The sequence below is a fragment of the Nicotiana tabacum genome, chromosome 14 (assembly GCF_000715075.1).
Source record: "Nicotiana tabacum cultivar K326 chromosome 14, ASM71507v2, whole genome shotgun sequence".
In the NCBI taxonomy this organism is placed as follows: domain Eukaryota; kingdom Viridiplantae; phylum Streptophyta; class Magnoliopsida; order Solanales; family Solanaceae; genus Nicotiana; species Nicotiana tabacum.
This window is the reverse complement of record NC_134093.1, coordinates 91,537,770-91,555,916: the sequence shown is the minus strand read 5'-3', so window position 1 is coordinate 91,555,916 and position 18,147 is coordinate 91,537,770. Positions and strand designations below refer to the sequence as shown.

At 37.0% G+C, this 18,147-nt stretch overlaps 1 protein-coding gene across 1 annotated transcript; it reads left to right on the top strand.

Annotated features, from left to right (window-relative positions):
* The first annotated feature begins 11,732 nt into the window (after positions 1 to 11,732).
* LOC107819627 (protein neprosin-like) lies at positions 11,733 to 14,461 on the top strand. Its single transcript, XM_075230233.1, has 9 exons — positions 11,733 to 11,823; positions 12,482 to 12,654; positions 12,885 to 12,977; positions 13,070 to 13,264; positions 13,340 to 13,360; positions 13,631 to 13,786; positions 13,973 to 14,026; positions 14,159 to 14,261; positions 14,406 to 14,461. Exons 1-9 carry the CDS (start codon positions 11,733 to 11,735, stop codon positions 14,459 to 14,461), a joined length of 942 nt encoding a protein of 313 aa, XP_075086334.1.
* The last annotated feature ends 3,686 nt before the right edge of the window (positions 14,462 to 18,147 follow it).

Below are 18,147 nucleotides of genomic sequence, written 5' to 3'. Positions count from 1 at the left end.
ATTCATCATTTATTTTGGATTTAGATGGAAAACAATCAGATTTTTATAAAATCTTTCAAAAACAAAAAGTTAAGATTTGAAGGTCCATTTGATATCGGAATTGGACAATATTTGTATGGTTGAACTCGTAGCGGAACGGGTGTTCGGATTTCATAAATTTTTTCGAGATTTGAGATGTGGGTCCCACTGTCGAATATTTTAATGAATTTTAGATTTTTATCCGGAAAATTTGTAAATTCATATGGAATTAATTCCTATGATTAGTATTGAATATATCGAATTGTTTGTGAATAGATTTGAAGCTTTTGGAGACAAAATTAAAAGGAAAAGTTGTGGTTGAATAATTGATTGGAATTTGCAAAGCGAGGTAAGTGTTGGGGTTAACCTTGGCTTGAGGGAATAGAACCCTTAAATAATTTGTTATGTGAATTGCATGTGAACGACGTATAGGCGTGGTTACGAGTGTCTATACTTCATCAAATTAATTGTTTGCCTACTTACTTTAAAATTCATAAATTATTTTTAATCATAAATTATTTATTATAATAATTGTTTATCTCTTATTCTTTATCAAATATTAATTCTTGAATTCTTGCATTAATTAATACATGCTATTTGAATTATGTGTTTTAATTGTTATTTGACATTTAGCATATTAAATATTAAACTGCCTATTTTCTCCCTAATCTTTATAATAATTTGCTATTTGTCATTGTTTCTTTCATAATTAAATCATAATTGTTGTATACTTGTTGTCTTATAATTTTATATTAATTATTGCATTTATTGGAGAAATTTCTTCTATAAGAATTGATTGAAATGGATATATTGGAGGATCAGGTTGCACGCCGCAACAAAATTATTAAAAAGTTAATATTGGAGGATCGGGTTGCACGCCGCAACAGACTTATTAAAAGTCAATATTGGAGAATCGGGTTGCACACCGCAACAGACTTATTAAAAAGTTAATATTGGAGGATCGGGTTGCACGCCGCAACAGACTTATTAAAAGTCAATATTGGGGGATCGGATTGCATGTTGCAATAGACTTATTAAAAGTCAATATTGGGGGATCGGATTGCACGCCGCAATAGACTTATTGAAAAGTCAATATTGGGGGATCAGATTGCACGCCGCAACAGACTTATTTAAAAGTCTATATATATACTTGATTGAAATAAATATATGCCAGACTTGATAAAAAGGAAAATATTGGGAGAGCGGGTTGCACGCTGCAACAGAATTGAATGTGAATATATTGTGAGAGCGGCTTGCATGTTGCAACAGAATTGGTTGAAATAATAATGAATTATGACTGCTGGGTTGGCTTCAATTATTATAAATGAGTTATCTGATTTATTTCTATTATTTGTGGTTGTTATTAATATTGCGTACGGGTTAATGTAAGTGAACCGCCTTAGCCTCGTCACTATTTCGTCGAGGTTAGGCTCAGCACTTACTAGTAGATGGGGTCGGTTGTACTGATACTACACTCTGTACTTCCTATGCAGATTTTGGAGTTGGTCCCAGCGGCGTACCATAGACTTGCTCGGATTTCAGCTACAAGAGGAGACTTGAGGTATAACTGCATGGCGTCCGCAGTTCTGAAGTCCCTGTCTATTTTACCTTAGCTGTGTGTTTATTCCCAGACAACTTTATTTTATTCAGACCTTTATTTGTATTTATTCTAGAAGCTCGTGCACTTATGACACCAATTCTAGGATGGTATTTAGACACCGTTATTTTATGGATTATTTCACTATATTTCAAACTTTGCTTCCGCTTTGTTTCCTTGATTAATAATTTAAAAATTATTTAAAAATTGGTTAATATTATTCTAACGTTGGCTTGCCTAGCAAGTAAAATGTTAGGCACCATTACGGTCCGAATGAGGAAATTTTGGGGCGTGACAGTTGGTATCAGATAACTAGGTTACATAGGTCTCGTGAGTCACGAGCAAGCTTAGTAGAGTCTGAAGGATCGGTACGGAGACGTCTGTACTTATCTCTCAGAGGCTATGAAGTTTAGGAACAATATCACTTCTTTCTTATTCTGTCATGCGATTTTATTCTATCATCGATGTTTGAACCATTCTACTTTTATTCTCTCGTAGATGGTGAGAACACGTAATACCTCTACCGATTGACAGGGACCAGAACCCCCGGTGGCAACTATGGCCCAGGGTAGAGCTCGAGGCCGAGGCGGAGGTCATGCTAGAGGCCAAGGTAGAGCTCAGTCCAGAGCTCGAGCAACTGCACCTGTTGTAGAACCTCAGGTAGACTTTAAGGAGGAGGTCCCAGTTCAGAATGTACCAGTTGAACCAGTTCAGGTCCCGGAAGGATTCATAGCCACTCCAGTTCTTCAGGACGCTCTAGTCCAATTAGTGAGTCTTATGGAGGGTGTGGCCTAGAATGGTACATTTCCAGTGGCACCAGCCGTCTCACAGGCTGTGGGAGGAGTACAAACTCCCACTACTCCCGCTCCGAAGCAGATGGCTCCCCAGACTCAGGCTCCAGCAGCCCCGCCAGTTGGGGTAGTTCAGCCAGTTGTTGCAGCACATATTGGTGATAGGCCCACCATGTCTTTTGAGGCCCTATTGAGACTGGATAAGTTTATCAAGCTCTTTCTAGTTCACTTCAGTGGTACAACTTCTGAGGACCCACAGGATTATCTTGAACACTATCATGAGGTGCTGCGGAACATTGGTATAGTTGAGACCAATGGGGTTAATTTTGCTGTGTTTCAGATGATGGGTTCCGCCAAGAAGTGGTGGACAAATTATACATTGACCGACCAGTCGGATCACCTGCACTTACCTGGGAGCAGTTCTCTAAGCTATTTTTTGAGAAATTACTCCTTATCACACTGAGAGAGGAATTTCGCAAGCAATTTGAGCGTTTACAGCAGGGCAGTATGACTGTTACTCAGTATGAGTCTCGTTTTGTGGATTTGGTCCGTCATGCTCTCCTTTAACTACCTACTGAGGGAGAGAGAGTGAGAAGGTTTATTGAGGGACTCACTCACCCTATCAGGCTTCAAATGGCCAAAGAGATCGGAAGTGAAATTTCTTTTCAGGTGGCTGCTAATATCGCCAGGAGAATCGAGATGGTTCTTGCATAGGAGAGAGGATAGAGGTCTGATAAGAGGCCTCGTCAGTTCGGTGGTTTCAGTGGTGCCTCATCTGGAGGCAGTGGTAATATTGGTAGGGGTCATCCTCCCAGACCGGTTCATTCCGCACTTCATGTATCTCCCGGTGCTTCAGGGAGTCACGATCCTATTATGCCTTACTCTGGGCAGCCAGTATTCAGTGCACATTCAGCTCCTATAAGTGCACCACCACTCTAGAGTTACTACAATGGTTATCCAGCCCATCTGGGTCAGCTTCAGCTTTAGCAGCCACGACATCAGGATGGGTGTTATGAGTGTGGAAACATTGGTCACATCAGGAAATATTGCCCTAGATTGGGGAGTAACAGATCTCAGCAAGATACTCGTGCCATCATACCAGCACTGATTGCTTCACCGCCTGCTCAGCCAGCTAGAGGTAGGGGTCAGGCAGCTAGAGGGGGAGGTCAGGCCATTAGAGGTGGAGGTTAGGCCATTAAAGGTGGAGGTCAGACCATTAGAGGTGGAGGCCAGCCAGTTAGAGGCTATCCTAGAGACGCAGTTCAGAGTGGTGGGGCCCAGCCCCGATTTTATGCTTTTCCACCTAGGCCTGAGGCCGAGTCATCTGATGTTGTGATCATAGGTATTATTCCAGTTTGCCATAGAGATGCTTCAGTTCTATTTGATCCAGGATCTACTTATTCCTATGTGTCCTCCTACTTTGTTTCATATTTGGTTGTGCCTTGTGATTCTCTGAGTGATTCTGTGTATGTATCTACACCGGTGGGAGACTCTGTTGTAGTAGATCATGTCTATCGTTCGTGTGTGGTTACTATTGGTAATCTTGAGACTAGTGTGGATCTTCTACTTCTTGATATGGTAGATTTTGATGTCATCTTGGGTATGGATTGGTTGTCTCCTTATCATGCTATATTGGATTTTCATGCCAAGACAGTGACCCTAGCTATGCCAGGGTTACCTCGGTTAGAGTGGAAAGGAAATCCTGGCCATTCTGCCAGCAGTGTTATTTCTTATATGAAAGCTCAGCGTATGGTAGAGAAAGGGTGTCTCACCTATTTGGCTTATATTCGCGATCCCAGTGTGGACGTCCCTTCTATGGACTCAGTACCAGCTGTTCACGAATTTCCAAAAGTATTTCCTGCAGATTTGTCGGGGATGCCACCCGACAAAGATATTGACTTCTGTATTGATTTGGCTCCGGGCACTCAGCCTATTTCTATTCCACCATACCATATGGCCCCGCCGGAGTAGAAAGAATTGAAAGAGCAGTTACAAGACTTGCTTGATCAGGGATTCATTAGACCTAGTGTCTCACCCTAGGGTGTACCAGTATTATTTGTAAAGAAGAAAGATGGCTCTATGCGGATGTGTATAGATTATCGGTAGTTGAACAAAGCCACTATCAAAAACAAATATCCGCTGCTAAGAATTGATGATTTATTTGATCAACTTCAGGGTGCCAAGGTATTTTTGAAGATCGATTTGAGGTCTGGTTACTATCAGTTAAAGATTAGGGCATCTGATGTCCCTAAAACAGCTTTTCGAGCTTGGTATGGGCATTACGAATTCCTAGTGATGTAATTTGGGTTGACAAATGCCCCAGCAACATTTATGGATTTGATGAATCGGGTGTTCAAGCCTTATTTGTATTCTTTTATGGTTGTATTCATTGATGATATCTTGATTTACTCCAGCAGTCGAGAGGAACATGAGCAACATCTTCAAAGTGTGCTTCACACCTTGAAGAATAATCAGTTATATGCCAAGTTTTCAAAATGTGAGTTTTGGTTAGACTCAGTTGCCTTTTTGGGGCATGTTGTATCGGCAGAAGGCATAAAGGTGGATCCTAAGAAGATTGAGGCTCTATAGAATTAGCCTAGACTTACTTCAGTTACAGAGATCCGGAGTTTCCTAGGTTTAGTAGGTTAATATTATCGGTTCGTGGAAGGGCTTTCATCTATAGCAAGCCCATTGACCAGATTGACCCAGAAAGGTGTCCCATTCAGATGGTGAGACGAGTGTGAGTTGAGCTTTCAGAAGCTCAAAATCGCTTTGACTACGGCGCCAGTGTTGGTATTACCCACAGGTTCAGGATCATATACGGTATATTGTGACACATATCACATTGGGCTTGGTGCAGTATTAATGCAAGATGGCAAGGTAATTACATATGCATCGCGGCAGTTGAAAGTTTACGAGAAAAATTATCCTATTCATGATTTAGAATTGGCAGCCATTGTTCATGCGCTGAAGATTTGGAGGCATTACCTCTACGGTGTCTCGTGTAAGGTATTTGCTGATCATCGCAGCCTTCAGTATCTGTACAAATAAAAAGATCTTAATTTGAGGCAGAGGAGATGGTTGGAGTTGTTGAAAGACTATGATATCACCATTTTGTATCACCCCGGAAAGGCCAATGTGGTGGCTGATGCTTTGAGTAGAAAGGTTGTGAGTATGGGCAGTCTTGCGTATATTCTGGTTGGTGAGAGGCCATTAGCTGCAGATGTTCAGACTTTGGCTAATCAGTTCGTGAGGTTAGATGTTTCAGAACCCAGTCGGGTTCTAGCTTGCACAGTCGCTCGGTCTTCTTTATATTAGCGCATCAGAGAGAGGCAGTATGATGATCCTCATTTACTTGTCCTTAAGGACACGGTGCGACACGGTGATGCCAAACAGGTTGCTGTGGGGGAAGATGGGGTTCTGCGAATGCAAGGTCATATTTGTGTGCCTAATGTGGATGGGCTTCGTGAATTAATTCTTTAAGAAGCACACAGTTCCAGGTATTCTATTCATCCAGGTACCGCCAAAATGTATCAAGATTTGCGGCAACATTATTGGTGGAGGAGAATGAAAAAGGATATAGTTGCATATGTTGCTCGGTGTCTGAATTGTCAGCAAGTTAAGTACGAGCATCAGAGACCTGGTGGTTTGCTTCAGAAGTTAGAAATTCCTGAGTGGAAGTAGGAGCGTATCACTATGAATTTTGTTGTTGGGCTCCCACGGACTCAGAGAAAATTTGACGCAGTTTGGGTCATTGTGGACAGGTTGACCAAGTCAGCACATTTTATTCCAGTGGCAGTTACCTATTATTCAGAGAGGTTAGCTGAAATTTACATTCGTGAGATTGTCAGCCTTCACGGTGTGCCCGCGTCTATTATTTCAGATCGAGGTATGCAGTTTACCTCACATTTCTGGAGGGCTGTACAGTGTGAGTTAGGCACACGGGTGGAGTTGAGTACAATAATTCATCCACAGACAAACGGACAGTCAGAGCGCACTATTCAAATATTGGATGATATGCTCTGCGCTTGTGTTATAGACTTTGGAGGTTCTTGGGATAATTTCTTGCCACTTACGGAGTTTTCTTATAATGATAGCTACCAGTCGAGCATTCAGATGGCTCCATATGAGGCATTATACGGAAGGCGATGCCGATCGCCAGTTGGTTGGTTTGAACCGGGAGAGGCTCGGTTGTTGGGTACCGATTTGGTACAGGATGCCTTGGATAAGGTCAAGATTATTCAGGATCGACTTCGCACAGCTCAGTCTAGGCAAAAGAGTTATGCCGACCGTAAAGTTCGTGATATTGCATTCATGGTTGGAGAAAGAATATTGCTCCGGGTTTCACCTATGAAAGGTGTAATGAGGTTCGGAAAGAAGGGCAAGTTGAGCCCTAGGTATATCGGACCCTTTGAAATTCTTGAAAGGGTGGGTGAAGTAGCCTACAGGCTTGCATTACCACCTAGTTTATCAGTGGTTCATTCGGTGTTCCATGTGTCTATGCTCCGAAAATATCATGGTGATCCGTCCCGTGTGTTAGATTTCACCTCAGTCCAATTGGACAAAGATTTGACTTACGAGGAGGAGCCGGTGGCTATTCTAGCCCGGCAGGTCCGACAGTTGAGGACTAAGAGTTATCCTTCAGTTCGGGTGCAATGGAGAGGTCAGCCGGTAGAGGCATCTACCTGGGAGTCCGAGTCGGACATGCGGAGTAAATATCCATACCTTTTCTCCAGCTCAAGTACTTTTTCTAACTTCGTTCGAGGACGAACGTTTGATTTAGAGGTGGAGAATGTGATGACCCAAAATGTCATCTTTAAATTTAATAAGTAATTCTGTGTTCTAAGACCTCAAAAAGCACCATTTATCATTCCTCGACTTGCGTGCACAGTTTGTGAAATTTTCCGAAAGTTTTCATGTGAAAAATGGATTAAAATGTGAAACAGAGCTTTAAAACTCAACTGAGTTGACTTTGGTCAACATATTTAGAAAACGAACTCGGATCAGTCTTTTGACAGTTCCTGTAGCTCTGTATCGTGATTTGGGACTTAGGCGTATGCCCGGATTTTAATTTGGAGGTCCCTAGCTCAAGTTATGACCATTTAACGGAAACCAGTAATTTAAAGGCTAAAGATTTCCATGTTTGACCACAGGGTTGACTTTTTGATATCATAGCCGGAATCCAATTCTGAAAATTTGAATAGCTCCGTTATGTTATTTATGACTTGTGTGCCACATTTGAAGTCATTCCGGATTCATTTAATATGTTTTGTTTTGGCACAAAATTTGCAAATTGAAAAGTTTAAAACTCAAAGTTCGAATCGAGATGTGAATTGCAATTTGGATATTATTTGATGTGATTTGAGACCCCGAGTAAGTTCGTATTATGTTACGGGACTTGTTGGGTTATTTGGATAAGGTCCCGAGGGGCTCGGGAGAGTTTTGGACAAAATTCGGATTGTTTAGAGCATGTTGAAAGCAGCAGGTTCTTGGCAGAACCTGGTGTAATCGCACCTGCGCAATGGTGATCGCAGGTGCGCAACCGCATCTGCGAGAAGCTGGTCGTTTCTGTGACCTGGGCACTGGCCAGTTGCATCACTTCTGCGGAAAAATGGGGCACAAATGCGCGACCGCTTCTGCGAAGGCTGAATCGCTTCTGCGGAAGAGACTGCTTCTGCGGTCGTTTGGTCGCTTCTGCGACGTCGCATGTGCGATAGAAATGTCTGCAGATGCGAAACCTCGCTTGGCAGCCCTACTTCGCAAATGCAAGATTTTTTCTCGCAAATGCGTGACCTCAGGTGCGAAAATATAGCCCGCAGATGCGAAAATACTGGGTAGAATACATAAAATCGGGTCTTAGCCTTTTTTACTCATTTTTGAGTTTCAAGTTTCGGATTGGGACGATTTCAAGGGGGATTTTCACGACTTTGAATTGGGTACGTGTTCTATAACCAAAATTGATTATATTTCACAAATCCATGTCTATATTCATCATTTATTTCGGATTTAGATGGAAAAAAATCAGATTTTTATAAAATCTTTCAAAAACGAAAAGTTAAGATTTGAAGGTCCATTTGATATTGGAATTGGACAATTTTTGTATGGTTGAACTCGTAGCGGAACGGGTGTTTGAATTTCGCGAGTTTTTTTGAGATTTGAGATGTGGGTCCCACTGTCGAATATTTTAATGAATTTTGGATTTTTATCCGAAAAATTTGTAAATTCATATGGAATTAATTCCTATGATTAGTATTGAATATATCAAATTGTTTATGAATAGATTTAAAGCTTTCGGAGACAAAATTAAAAGGAAAAGTTGTGGTTGAATAATTGATTGGAATTTGCAAAGCGAGGTAATTGTCGGGGTTAACCTTGACTTGAGGGAATAGAACCCTTAAATTAATTGTTATGTGAATTGCATGTGAACGATGTATAGGCGAGGTGACTAGTGTCTATACGTCATCAAATTAATTGTTTGCCTGCTTACTTGAAAAATCATAAATTATTTTTAATCATAAATTATTTATTATAATAATTGTTTATCTCTTATTCTTTATCAAATATTAATTCTTGAATTCTTGCATTAATTGTTACATGCTATTTGAATTATGTGTTTTAATTTTTATTTGACATTTAGCATATTAAATATTAAACTGCCTATTTTCTCCCTAATCTTTATAATAATTTGCTATTTGTCATTGTTTCTTTCATAATTAAATCATAATTGTTATATGTTTGTTGTCTTATAATTTTATATTAATTGTTACATTTATTGGGGAAATTTCTTCTACAAGAATTGATTGAAATGGATATATTGGAGGATCGGGTTGCACGCCGCAACAAACTTATTAAAAAGTTAATATTGGAGGATCGGGTTGCACGCCGCAACAGACTTATTAAAAGTCAATATTCGAGGATCGGGTTGCACGCCGCAACAGACTTATTAAAAAGTTAATATTGGATGATCGGGTTGCACGCCGCAACAGACTTATTAAAAGTCAATATTAGGGGATCGGATTGCACGCCGCAATAGACTTATTGAAAAGTCAACAATGGGGGATCAGATTGCACGCCGCAACAGACTTATTTACAAGTCTATATATATAGTTGATTGAAATAAATATATGCCAGACTTGATTAAAAGAAAAATATTGGGAGAGCGGGTTGCACGCTGTAATAGAATTGAATGTGAATATATTGTGAGAGCGGGTTTCACGCTGCAACAGAATTGGTTGAAATAATAATGGATTACGACTGTTGGGTTGGCTTCAATTATTATAAATAAGTTATCTGATTTATTTCTATTATTTGTGGTTGTTATTAATATTGCGTACAGGTTAATGTAAGTGAACCGCCTTAGCCTCGTCACTACTTCGTCGAGGTTAGGCTCAGCACTTATCAGTACATGGGGTCGGTTGTACTGATACTACACTATGCACTTCTTGTGCAGACTTTGGAGTTGGTCCCAGCGGCGTACCATAGACTTGCTCGGATTTCAGCTACTAGAGGAGACTTGAGGTATAACTGCATGGCGTCCGCAGTTCTGAAGTCCCTGTCTATTTTACCTTAACTGTGTGTTTATTCCCAGACAGCTTTATTTTATTCAGACCTTTATTTATATTTATTCTAGAAGCTCGTGCACTTGTGACACCAATTCTGGGATGGTATTTATATACCGTTATTTTATGAATTATTTCACTATATTTCAAACTTTGCTTATGCTTTGTTTCCTTGATTATTAATAATTTAAAAATTAGTTAATATTATTCTAACGTTGGCTTGCCTAGCAAGTGAAATGTTAGGCGTCATCACAGTCCAAAGGAGGGAATTTTGGGGCATGACATAGGGAAATAGAGAATGCAAAGGCGGCTGGTTGAGGAAAATGTCTCTAGGGTTTAGTGGGGAGGGATATAAGGAGAGTGAGGAGTTTAATATAGGTCGTTGATCATTTGAGATCAACGGTCGAGATTAGAGGGTGCTAGGGTCGAGTCTAGCGGGTTGCAGACGAGTGCAGGTTATTGGGTTGCTTGATTTTGTGCTTCTGATGGGTCAATTAGGGTAGGCTTTAGCATTTTGGACCTCTTTTGGTCCGATTTTCGGCTTAATTAAAAATAAAATGAAAATTAACGAAATAAATTATAAAAATGGCTATAAAATAATATTAAAATATTGTTTTTGAAATTAATATTTTGAAAATAAATGACTATAATTGTAAAAATATAAAAATTCATTTTGACATCAAATTAGCATAATAAAGAAAATTATTGAAAATATTTGGCTATTATTGCAAATGATATGCAAATGTTATAAAGAATGCAAATATTATATAAAAATGAAGTAAAATATTATGAAATATGCATGTGTGTACAATTAATAAATTTGAATAATTAAATCACCCCAAAATATTTTTAAGGGATAATTAATAAATATTTGAATAATTAAAATGCAAGAAAAATCAATTTTAAAGCTTTAAAAATTATAGAAAATACTTATATAACCCCTGTAAATTGGGTAATAGTGCAAAATGATATTTTTTAAGTATATAGAATACTTTATAAAATATATGAGGATAAAATTGGGTATCAACACCTACCATTAGATATGTACATTTTCTCCTCTGAAATGGAAAATAATCATTTCATTACTCTATAAGCAACTTTAAATTTTATGGTAGAACAAATCACTTTGACTTTAATTGATATTTCTAAGAAGTTAGGTATTGCTTTTACTATGTTTCTGAAAATATACAACGTGAATTTTATACCATTAATGTCACGGTGAATATGATATGGATTTTCTCAATTTGACCTAGTAAATCAAAGAAACATAATTCAAATGGAAAAAAATAATGATGATTAAGGAATAGTTCTATATTACGATAATCAGAAGCTATGCTATTGCACTATTTAAATAAAGGCATAACACTATATAACCCCGGTAAATTGGGTAATAGTACAAAATGATATTTTAAAAGTATATGGAATACTTTATTAAATATGAGGATAAAATTGGGTATCAACACCTACCATTAGATATGTACATTTTCTCCTCTGAAATGGAAAATAATCATTTTATTACTCTATAAGCAACTTTAAATTTTATGGTAGAACAAATCACTTTGACTTTATTTGATATTTCTAAGAAGTTAGGTATTACTTTTACAATGTTTCTGAAAATATTGAACATTAATTTTTATACCATTAATGTCACGGTGAATATGATATGGATTTTCTCAATTTGACCTAGTAAATCAAAGAAACATAATTCAAATGGAAAAAAAATAATGATGATTAAGGAATAGTTCTATACTACGATAATCAGAAGCTATGCTATTGCACTATTTAAATAAAGGCATAACAATTGTAGCTTTGCCAAAAAGTATTGAGAAGCAGTTTTCGTCTTTTGGAGAATTGCCAAGTATGTGAGTATTCCTTTTATTATTCTTTTCTTGAGTTGAAGTTGAAATTGACATTTGATTGTAGTGACTTATGAAGTGCATTAAGTGATATGAAACTTGTTTAAGGAATAAAGTTTTTATATATATATATATATATATATATATATATATATATATATATATATATATATTTGAATTTTCTTTTAATGAATGAAACTTATTTATCTCAATCAATAGATTGAAACTATAATACCGCGCAGATACTTTATTTTCATCTTTTCTGGTCTTATTTTGTCATTGTTTTTTCGATTTTTACTTTGAATAACTATTCAAAATATTAATTAGAAAGAGATAAATAAGCACACAAACACAAAGTTAAAGAATTGGGGGAACTCAATCCTCTATTCTCGTGATATAATAGAAAAGATGAGAATATAGTCATAAGAGGGACAAAGTAAGATACATGATTTAGTTTATAGTCACTGTGTGGGAATTACAGAGAAACAAATAATAATATATTATTAGTTGTATGCAAGGAATCAAATTTTAGTTTGCTTCTTTAAGTATTCAAAGTAACTTATATTCTAGTCGATGAATAAATTTCTTTATAACTCGATTTTTGGACGGTGTAATATTATCTTATCTAATTGCCATGATTTAAATAATGTGATTTTCCAGTTTTTACAATGATGATACAACAGCGGGCAATAGGTTATATATTAGTACTTGCAATATCTCTTCTTCTGATCTGCAATGAGGTCCAAGGAAAAACAAAATTATCCTACCTTGAAGACTTAGAATTAGAGAACCAATTAAAGCTTTTAAACAAGCCAGCTGTAAAATCCATCAAGGTATGTTTTTTGTTGGTATGCGCCGTAAATAACGAAAATCTCTATTACAATTATTTGTTATTTTGTTTAATAGTAATAGAATGATTTATAATGTTCTTTTTAATAATATTCTATTACTTTATAAACAGATAGATCAATTGCATTTAGAATATAAACTTGACTTAGAAATCAAGTCATTTTCCTAAGAAAAATTTATAAATGACACAGTATATTTACTATTGGGTCTACAGACAGAATATGGTGATATATACGATTGTGTGAATTTCTACCAACAACCTGCATTTGACCATCCATTGTTGCAAAATCACACATTTCACCCTCAGGTTTGTCTCTACACCATTCGCTTAACTCCAAATTTAAACTATTTATATTATAATATTGATATTAATATTTTTTGAGGTTTTCATGCACATAGATGAAACCGACCTTGCCTATAATGAAAGGCTATTCTGATGATTCAATAACTGGTTGGCCTTTGGGAATGGGATTAGAAGGAGTCGGTTGTCCAAAAGAAACAGTTCCCATAAGAAGAACTACTAAAGATGACTTTATTAGACAGAAACTTATGTCACCCACAGAGAATGTCTCTTTCAGCACTTCGTTTTCCTATGTAAATTTATGAATTTAAACTTAATGACAATAACTTTGAACACTTGTCTCATGATATAATTCTTTCTCTCTGCAGGGAAACAACATGAGTAATAAAGTAATTTTTTCTTCCAAAGGGTACAAGGTAGCTATCAAGGAATCAATATTGTGTCGTGTTTCTTTGAATTTATTATTTATTGTTATTTCTTCCAGGATAATTAATACAATAATTTTAATAATATTTATTCTTCTGGAATACACCAAGTTTACTAGATGCATCATGGAAAAAATGAGAGAAAAAAGCAAAACTGAACACAATGTTGGGCAATTCAAGATAAGAGATAGATTTTTTTAGCCATTCTATTACTTCATGTTTTCTGTTATTTAGCTTGCTATTGTTCAAACCGAAAATAATCCAAGCAACAAGTTTGGAGGAGCTGGTATGGTGACTGCTATTTATACTCCTCATGTGAAAGGCCAACAACATAGTGCTTGTCGGTTGAAAATACAAAAAGGATCAGAAAATATACAAGTTGGATGGAGAGTATGTATCTTGACTTTTATTAACAATTCATTATCTTCTTCTTATATTACTTATAATCACTCTAATGTGTTGGTGAGTATCAACAAGTTTTTCTAATTCTCAAGCTGCAAGCATATTTGTTTTATCTTTACAAATAATTTTATCATCTCTTTAGCTATGTATTATTTTTGTATAATGTTATTCCAGGTGGATCCTACACTTTATGTAGATGGTCGAAGTAGGCTATATACACATTTTCAAGTGAGTTATTTATAACTTTTTTTGAATATTATTCTTGCCTTTTGTATAAGATGTGCAAGTCTTATATATCTTGCCATAAATCTATATTCACGACATTTCAGTAACAAAATATATGTTGCTTTTTTTTTGTAGGCAGGAAAAATTCAATGTTTTAATACGCAATGTCCTGGATTTGTTATTGTAAACACGAAGATACCTTTAGATTATATATACTCTCCTGTTACACAACGTGGAAGTAAGGATGCGTGGGTAGATAAAATGTACATAACACGGGTAAATTAGTCTTAGACCTATTTCAGTAATTCGTGAATTATTTGATACTCTGTTTTTGTATAATACTAACATATTTTTTCTTTTTTGTCTTTTTTGAAAATTAAAGGACCTTGTCAACGGGAACTGGTGGCTTTTGCTCACGCGAAATCAAACACAAATTAATTTTTGGCCTAAATAGATTTTTGATGAATTGAATGACTTTGCATCAACGGTTGAATGGGGCGGAGTAGTATATAGTCCACCTGGGGTACTTGAACCACTAATGGGGTCAAGCTTTTTTCCAATAGGAGACACACGTTACGATGCATATTGTAGGAATATTGGGACAATAGATGACAATGGCCAAGAAACAGAAGCTGGCAACTTAATACCTTACATGACCAACCCTGATCTATACAAAGTAGTCGATGCTCCAAATGAGGGATCTAGTTTTAAGCATTCCATTTTTTATGGGGGCCCTAGTGAAAGTACAGAGGTCTAACCTAAATAAGTCTTGTCAAATACTACTGAATTGATAAGGGATTAACATGCTTTATAATTTAATTTACAATTGAGATTATAATGCATAAATTTATCTGAATATATCTTTTAATATTACAAGAAAATGGTGCAATATTTCTTTTTTTACCTTTGATACTTGATCATAATTTGTGTTGCACGAGTTTTCATATTTTTCTTCTTTATTTTATTCTTTTCTTCTCTAAGTTTGGTCGAGCTCACAACTTTTGCAGGATAGTTCTTTTGTTTTTTTTTTTTGCGTTCTTCTTAACGTATAAAACCTTTTTTTTGTTATGTATTATTATATTAATGGCAAATAAATTCAAGTGTGTATGTTATAAATCAATCTTGACACTTAACATGAAAGAGGAAAGTTATAAAGAGGAAAAGCTTAACAATCTAAAGAACAAAATATTTTTTCTTTTATGAAAAGTAAATGATATATAGCAAAAAGTAGGAGTACATATGATATTAACCTTAAAAAATTAAAAAAACAATAGATTGACAAATGTCATACATATGGAGTAAATGATTTTTCAAAAATAGTCATTTTTATTAAATACTTTAGCTAAACAACTTTAATGATGCTCCTATTGAAAGTGAAAGTTGATGTACCTCATAGTTGGGCTGTACCTTCCTTAGGCGTTGCGGGAGATGCCCGCCCGTAGGGCCCGGCCTGCGTCCTGGCCGAAAGAACCGCTCACTAGATAACCGAACTAGTGGGGCCCTATCTGGAGACATACTGAAAATCATGCTTTTCGAATCGAACGCAATGCCCGTCTTTCAAATAAACAAAAGGGCTCATTGGGAAGAAAGATTACGTGCGGCCTGTAGAGAACATGTAAGGCACCGTCGCCCAAACAAACGGCTCGGAAATAAACAAAAAAGGTGTGTGCCGCACTCACGACTCATTATCTGTTCGTTTGTTTTTTTTATGTTCTTTTTGTTTTTCTTTTGTTTTTTCGTCCATCTCTTTCTAGTTATTTACCATTTCTATTTTTGCGTTGCATATTTCCTTTCTGTCATTTAAATGTAATAGAATTGGCCATGTCAAGTAATCACCCATCTATTCCTAGTTGAACGTAAAGTAATGGCTTTTGTGCAACGTCGAAAGGGTCCTGATGTAGTGGGATCGTTTGGATTGTTACAACCTCATAGAGAATACTTTTTCAGATTCAACTTTTTCCTTTTCTGGCGGAGATTTTGTGTAACCTCAATTACTCCAATTTTGATATTTGAAAAAAGAAAGATATATCTCATTCAAATTTCACACTGAGTTTTTGATATATGCATCCTAGTACTAATCTAAGAAAGGAAGATATTCGAAAAACATCAAACGAGAGGGCCGGCTGGGCCTGCCTTTTCAATCAATCTCCAACCGCTCAGTGACGTTATTGGTACTAGTTGTAAGGAGTCTTGGTCTCGAGTCAAGCTGGGGCGTCATTTCATTCTCGTAACGGAAATGAGTGCACCGAAATACCAGACAAGTTGCTCCCTCGCCTCGCAGCGGCGGCGCACATCAAGGCAAAAAGAGATTCAACAGTTGGCTGGGGAACCGAAATCTAAGCATATTCTTGAAAAATTACGGATTCCTAAACCTAGTAAGGGAAAGCGATTCTACTCCAATTGTAGTCATCAGTCGGATGAGAGTGAGAATAGAAAGGAAGTCGGGAGGAAGAATGGAGTATAGCATTACCTCTAGAGTATAACCCGGAGACCAATTTGCCCTTGGACATTTCGCTAAGTCTAGTTGACGAGTTTCCTTTTTTCAATTAAGCTCTAGAAAACCTTAGATTAAAAATATAGAATCATCCAAAACCAATATATTTTCGTTGTTTTAGTTAAAGAAATAGTGGTGCAAGGTGTCATGACCCAACTCCCGCTGGAGCCGCGATGACGCCTAACACTACTAGCAGTGTCACGACCCAAAATTCACTATAAGTCGTGATGGCACCTAACGCCGCCGTCAGGCAAGCCAATGGTGATTTATCAATTTAATTACCCATTTTATTACTTTCAAAATCATGAATTTAATAAGGAAAGGAACTTACACTTCTAAATCCACTAGGACGTACAACATTTGTAATTTATAAAAGAAATGAGAGGAGATAATAATATACGAAATCGTGAGCATCAAATAGTATAACCCCAACATTTGTAGTGCTAGAGAATTTTCTAAGGAGTGCAATAATAATACAACATCTGTCCAGAATGTAGTTAAGAAAGGATAAAATAAATAATACGATGGAGACTCGGTGGACTGCGATGCGTAGCCTGGAATGCAGCTCACATGAAGTCCCCTCACAAGGTGCGCCTACGTGCCAAGATGATCACCAAATGAACCTGTCAGATCTTGCACATTTAGTGCAGAAGTGCAGTATGAGTACGTAAATCAACGCGTACCCAGTAAGTATCTAACCTAATCATGGAGAAGTAGTGATGAGGGGTCTACATCGAGAGTTACTAGAGGTCTAATAAAGAGTTACATAATCTTCCAAATATTTCTTTTAAAGTATGAATTTCTCAATCTTGTATTCTACCTTAATGGCTCAGAAAATGTTAAGTGCTGTCAGGACCCGGAATTCCCACCGTCGGGACCGTGATGGCGCCTAACATTTCACTTGCTAGGCAAGCCAACTTTAGAATAATTTATCCTTTTGAACAATTTAAATTTAATTAAAGAACTGATTTAATTGCAATAATTCAAATATAAATGCGGAAGCTAAAACCGTAAAAACATCTGCTACAAATCCCTGAACCCGGTGTCACAAGTGCATGAGTTTCTAGAGTAATACATGCAAGGGTCAAAAATAAATACAAAGTTGTCTGAATGAAAATACACAGCTAAATAAAAATAAAGACGGAGACTTCAGGACCTACAGGCGCTGAGCAGTTGTACCTCAAGTCTCCGCAGGATGTCCAATCCGAGTTCTCTAGTAGCCGCCACTGGGACGGACTCCAAAATCTGCACAGTGTACAGAGTGTAATATCAGTACAACAGATCCCATATACTGGTAAGTGCCAAGCCTAACCTCGACGAAGTAGTGACGAGGCTAAGCCGGGTCACCTACACTACAGCCTGAACGCAGTATATAACAATGACAGAAAATGGGAATACTGAACAGAATTAAATAGTCAAGTGAAAATAATAATCATAGCCTCAAGAATAAACCAGTGTCGTCCAGAATTACCAATCTTTAATAATTCAGATACAAATACCGAAAAAACAACATAGCTCAAGAAATGGAAACATATAGGTTGTTGCGGCGCGCAACCCGATCCCATCAGACAACACGAAATCCTCCCTTATTTCACCGTAAAGATAATAACAATAGTAAATAATATATATA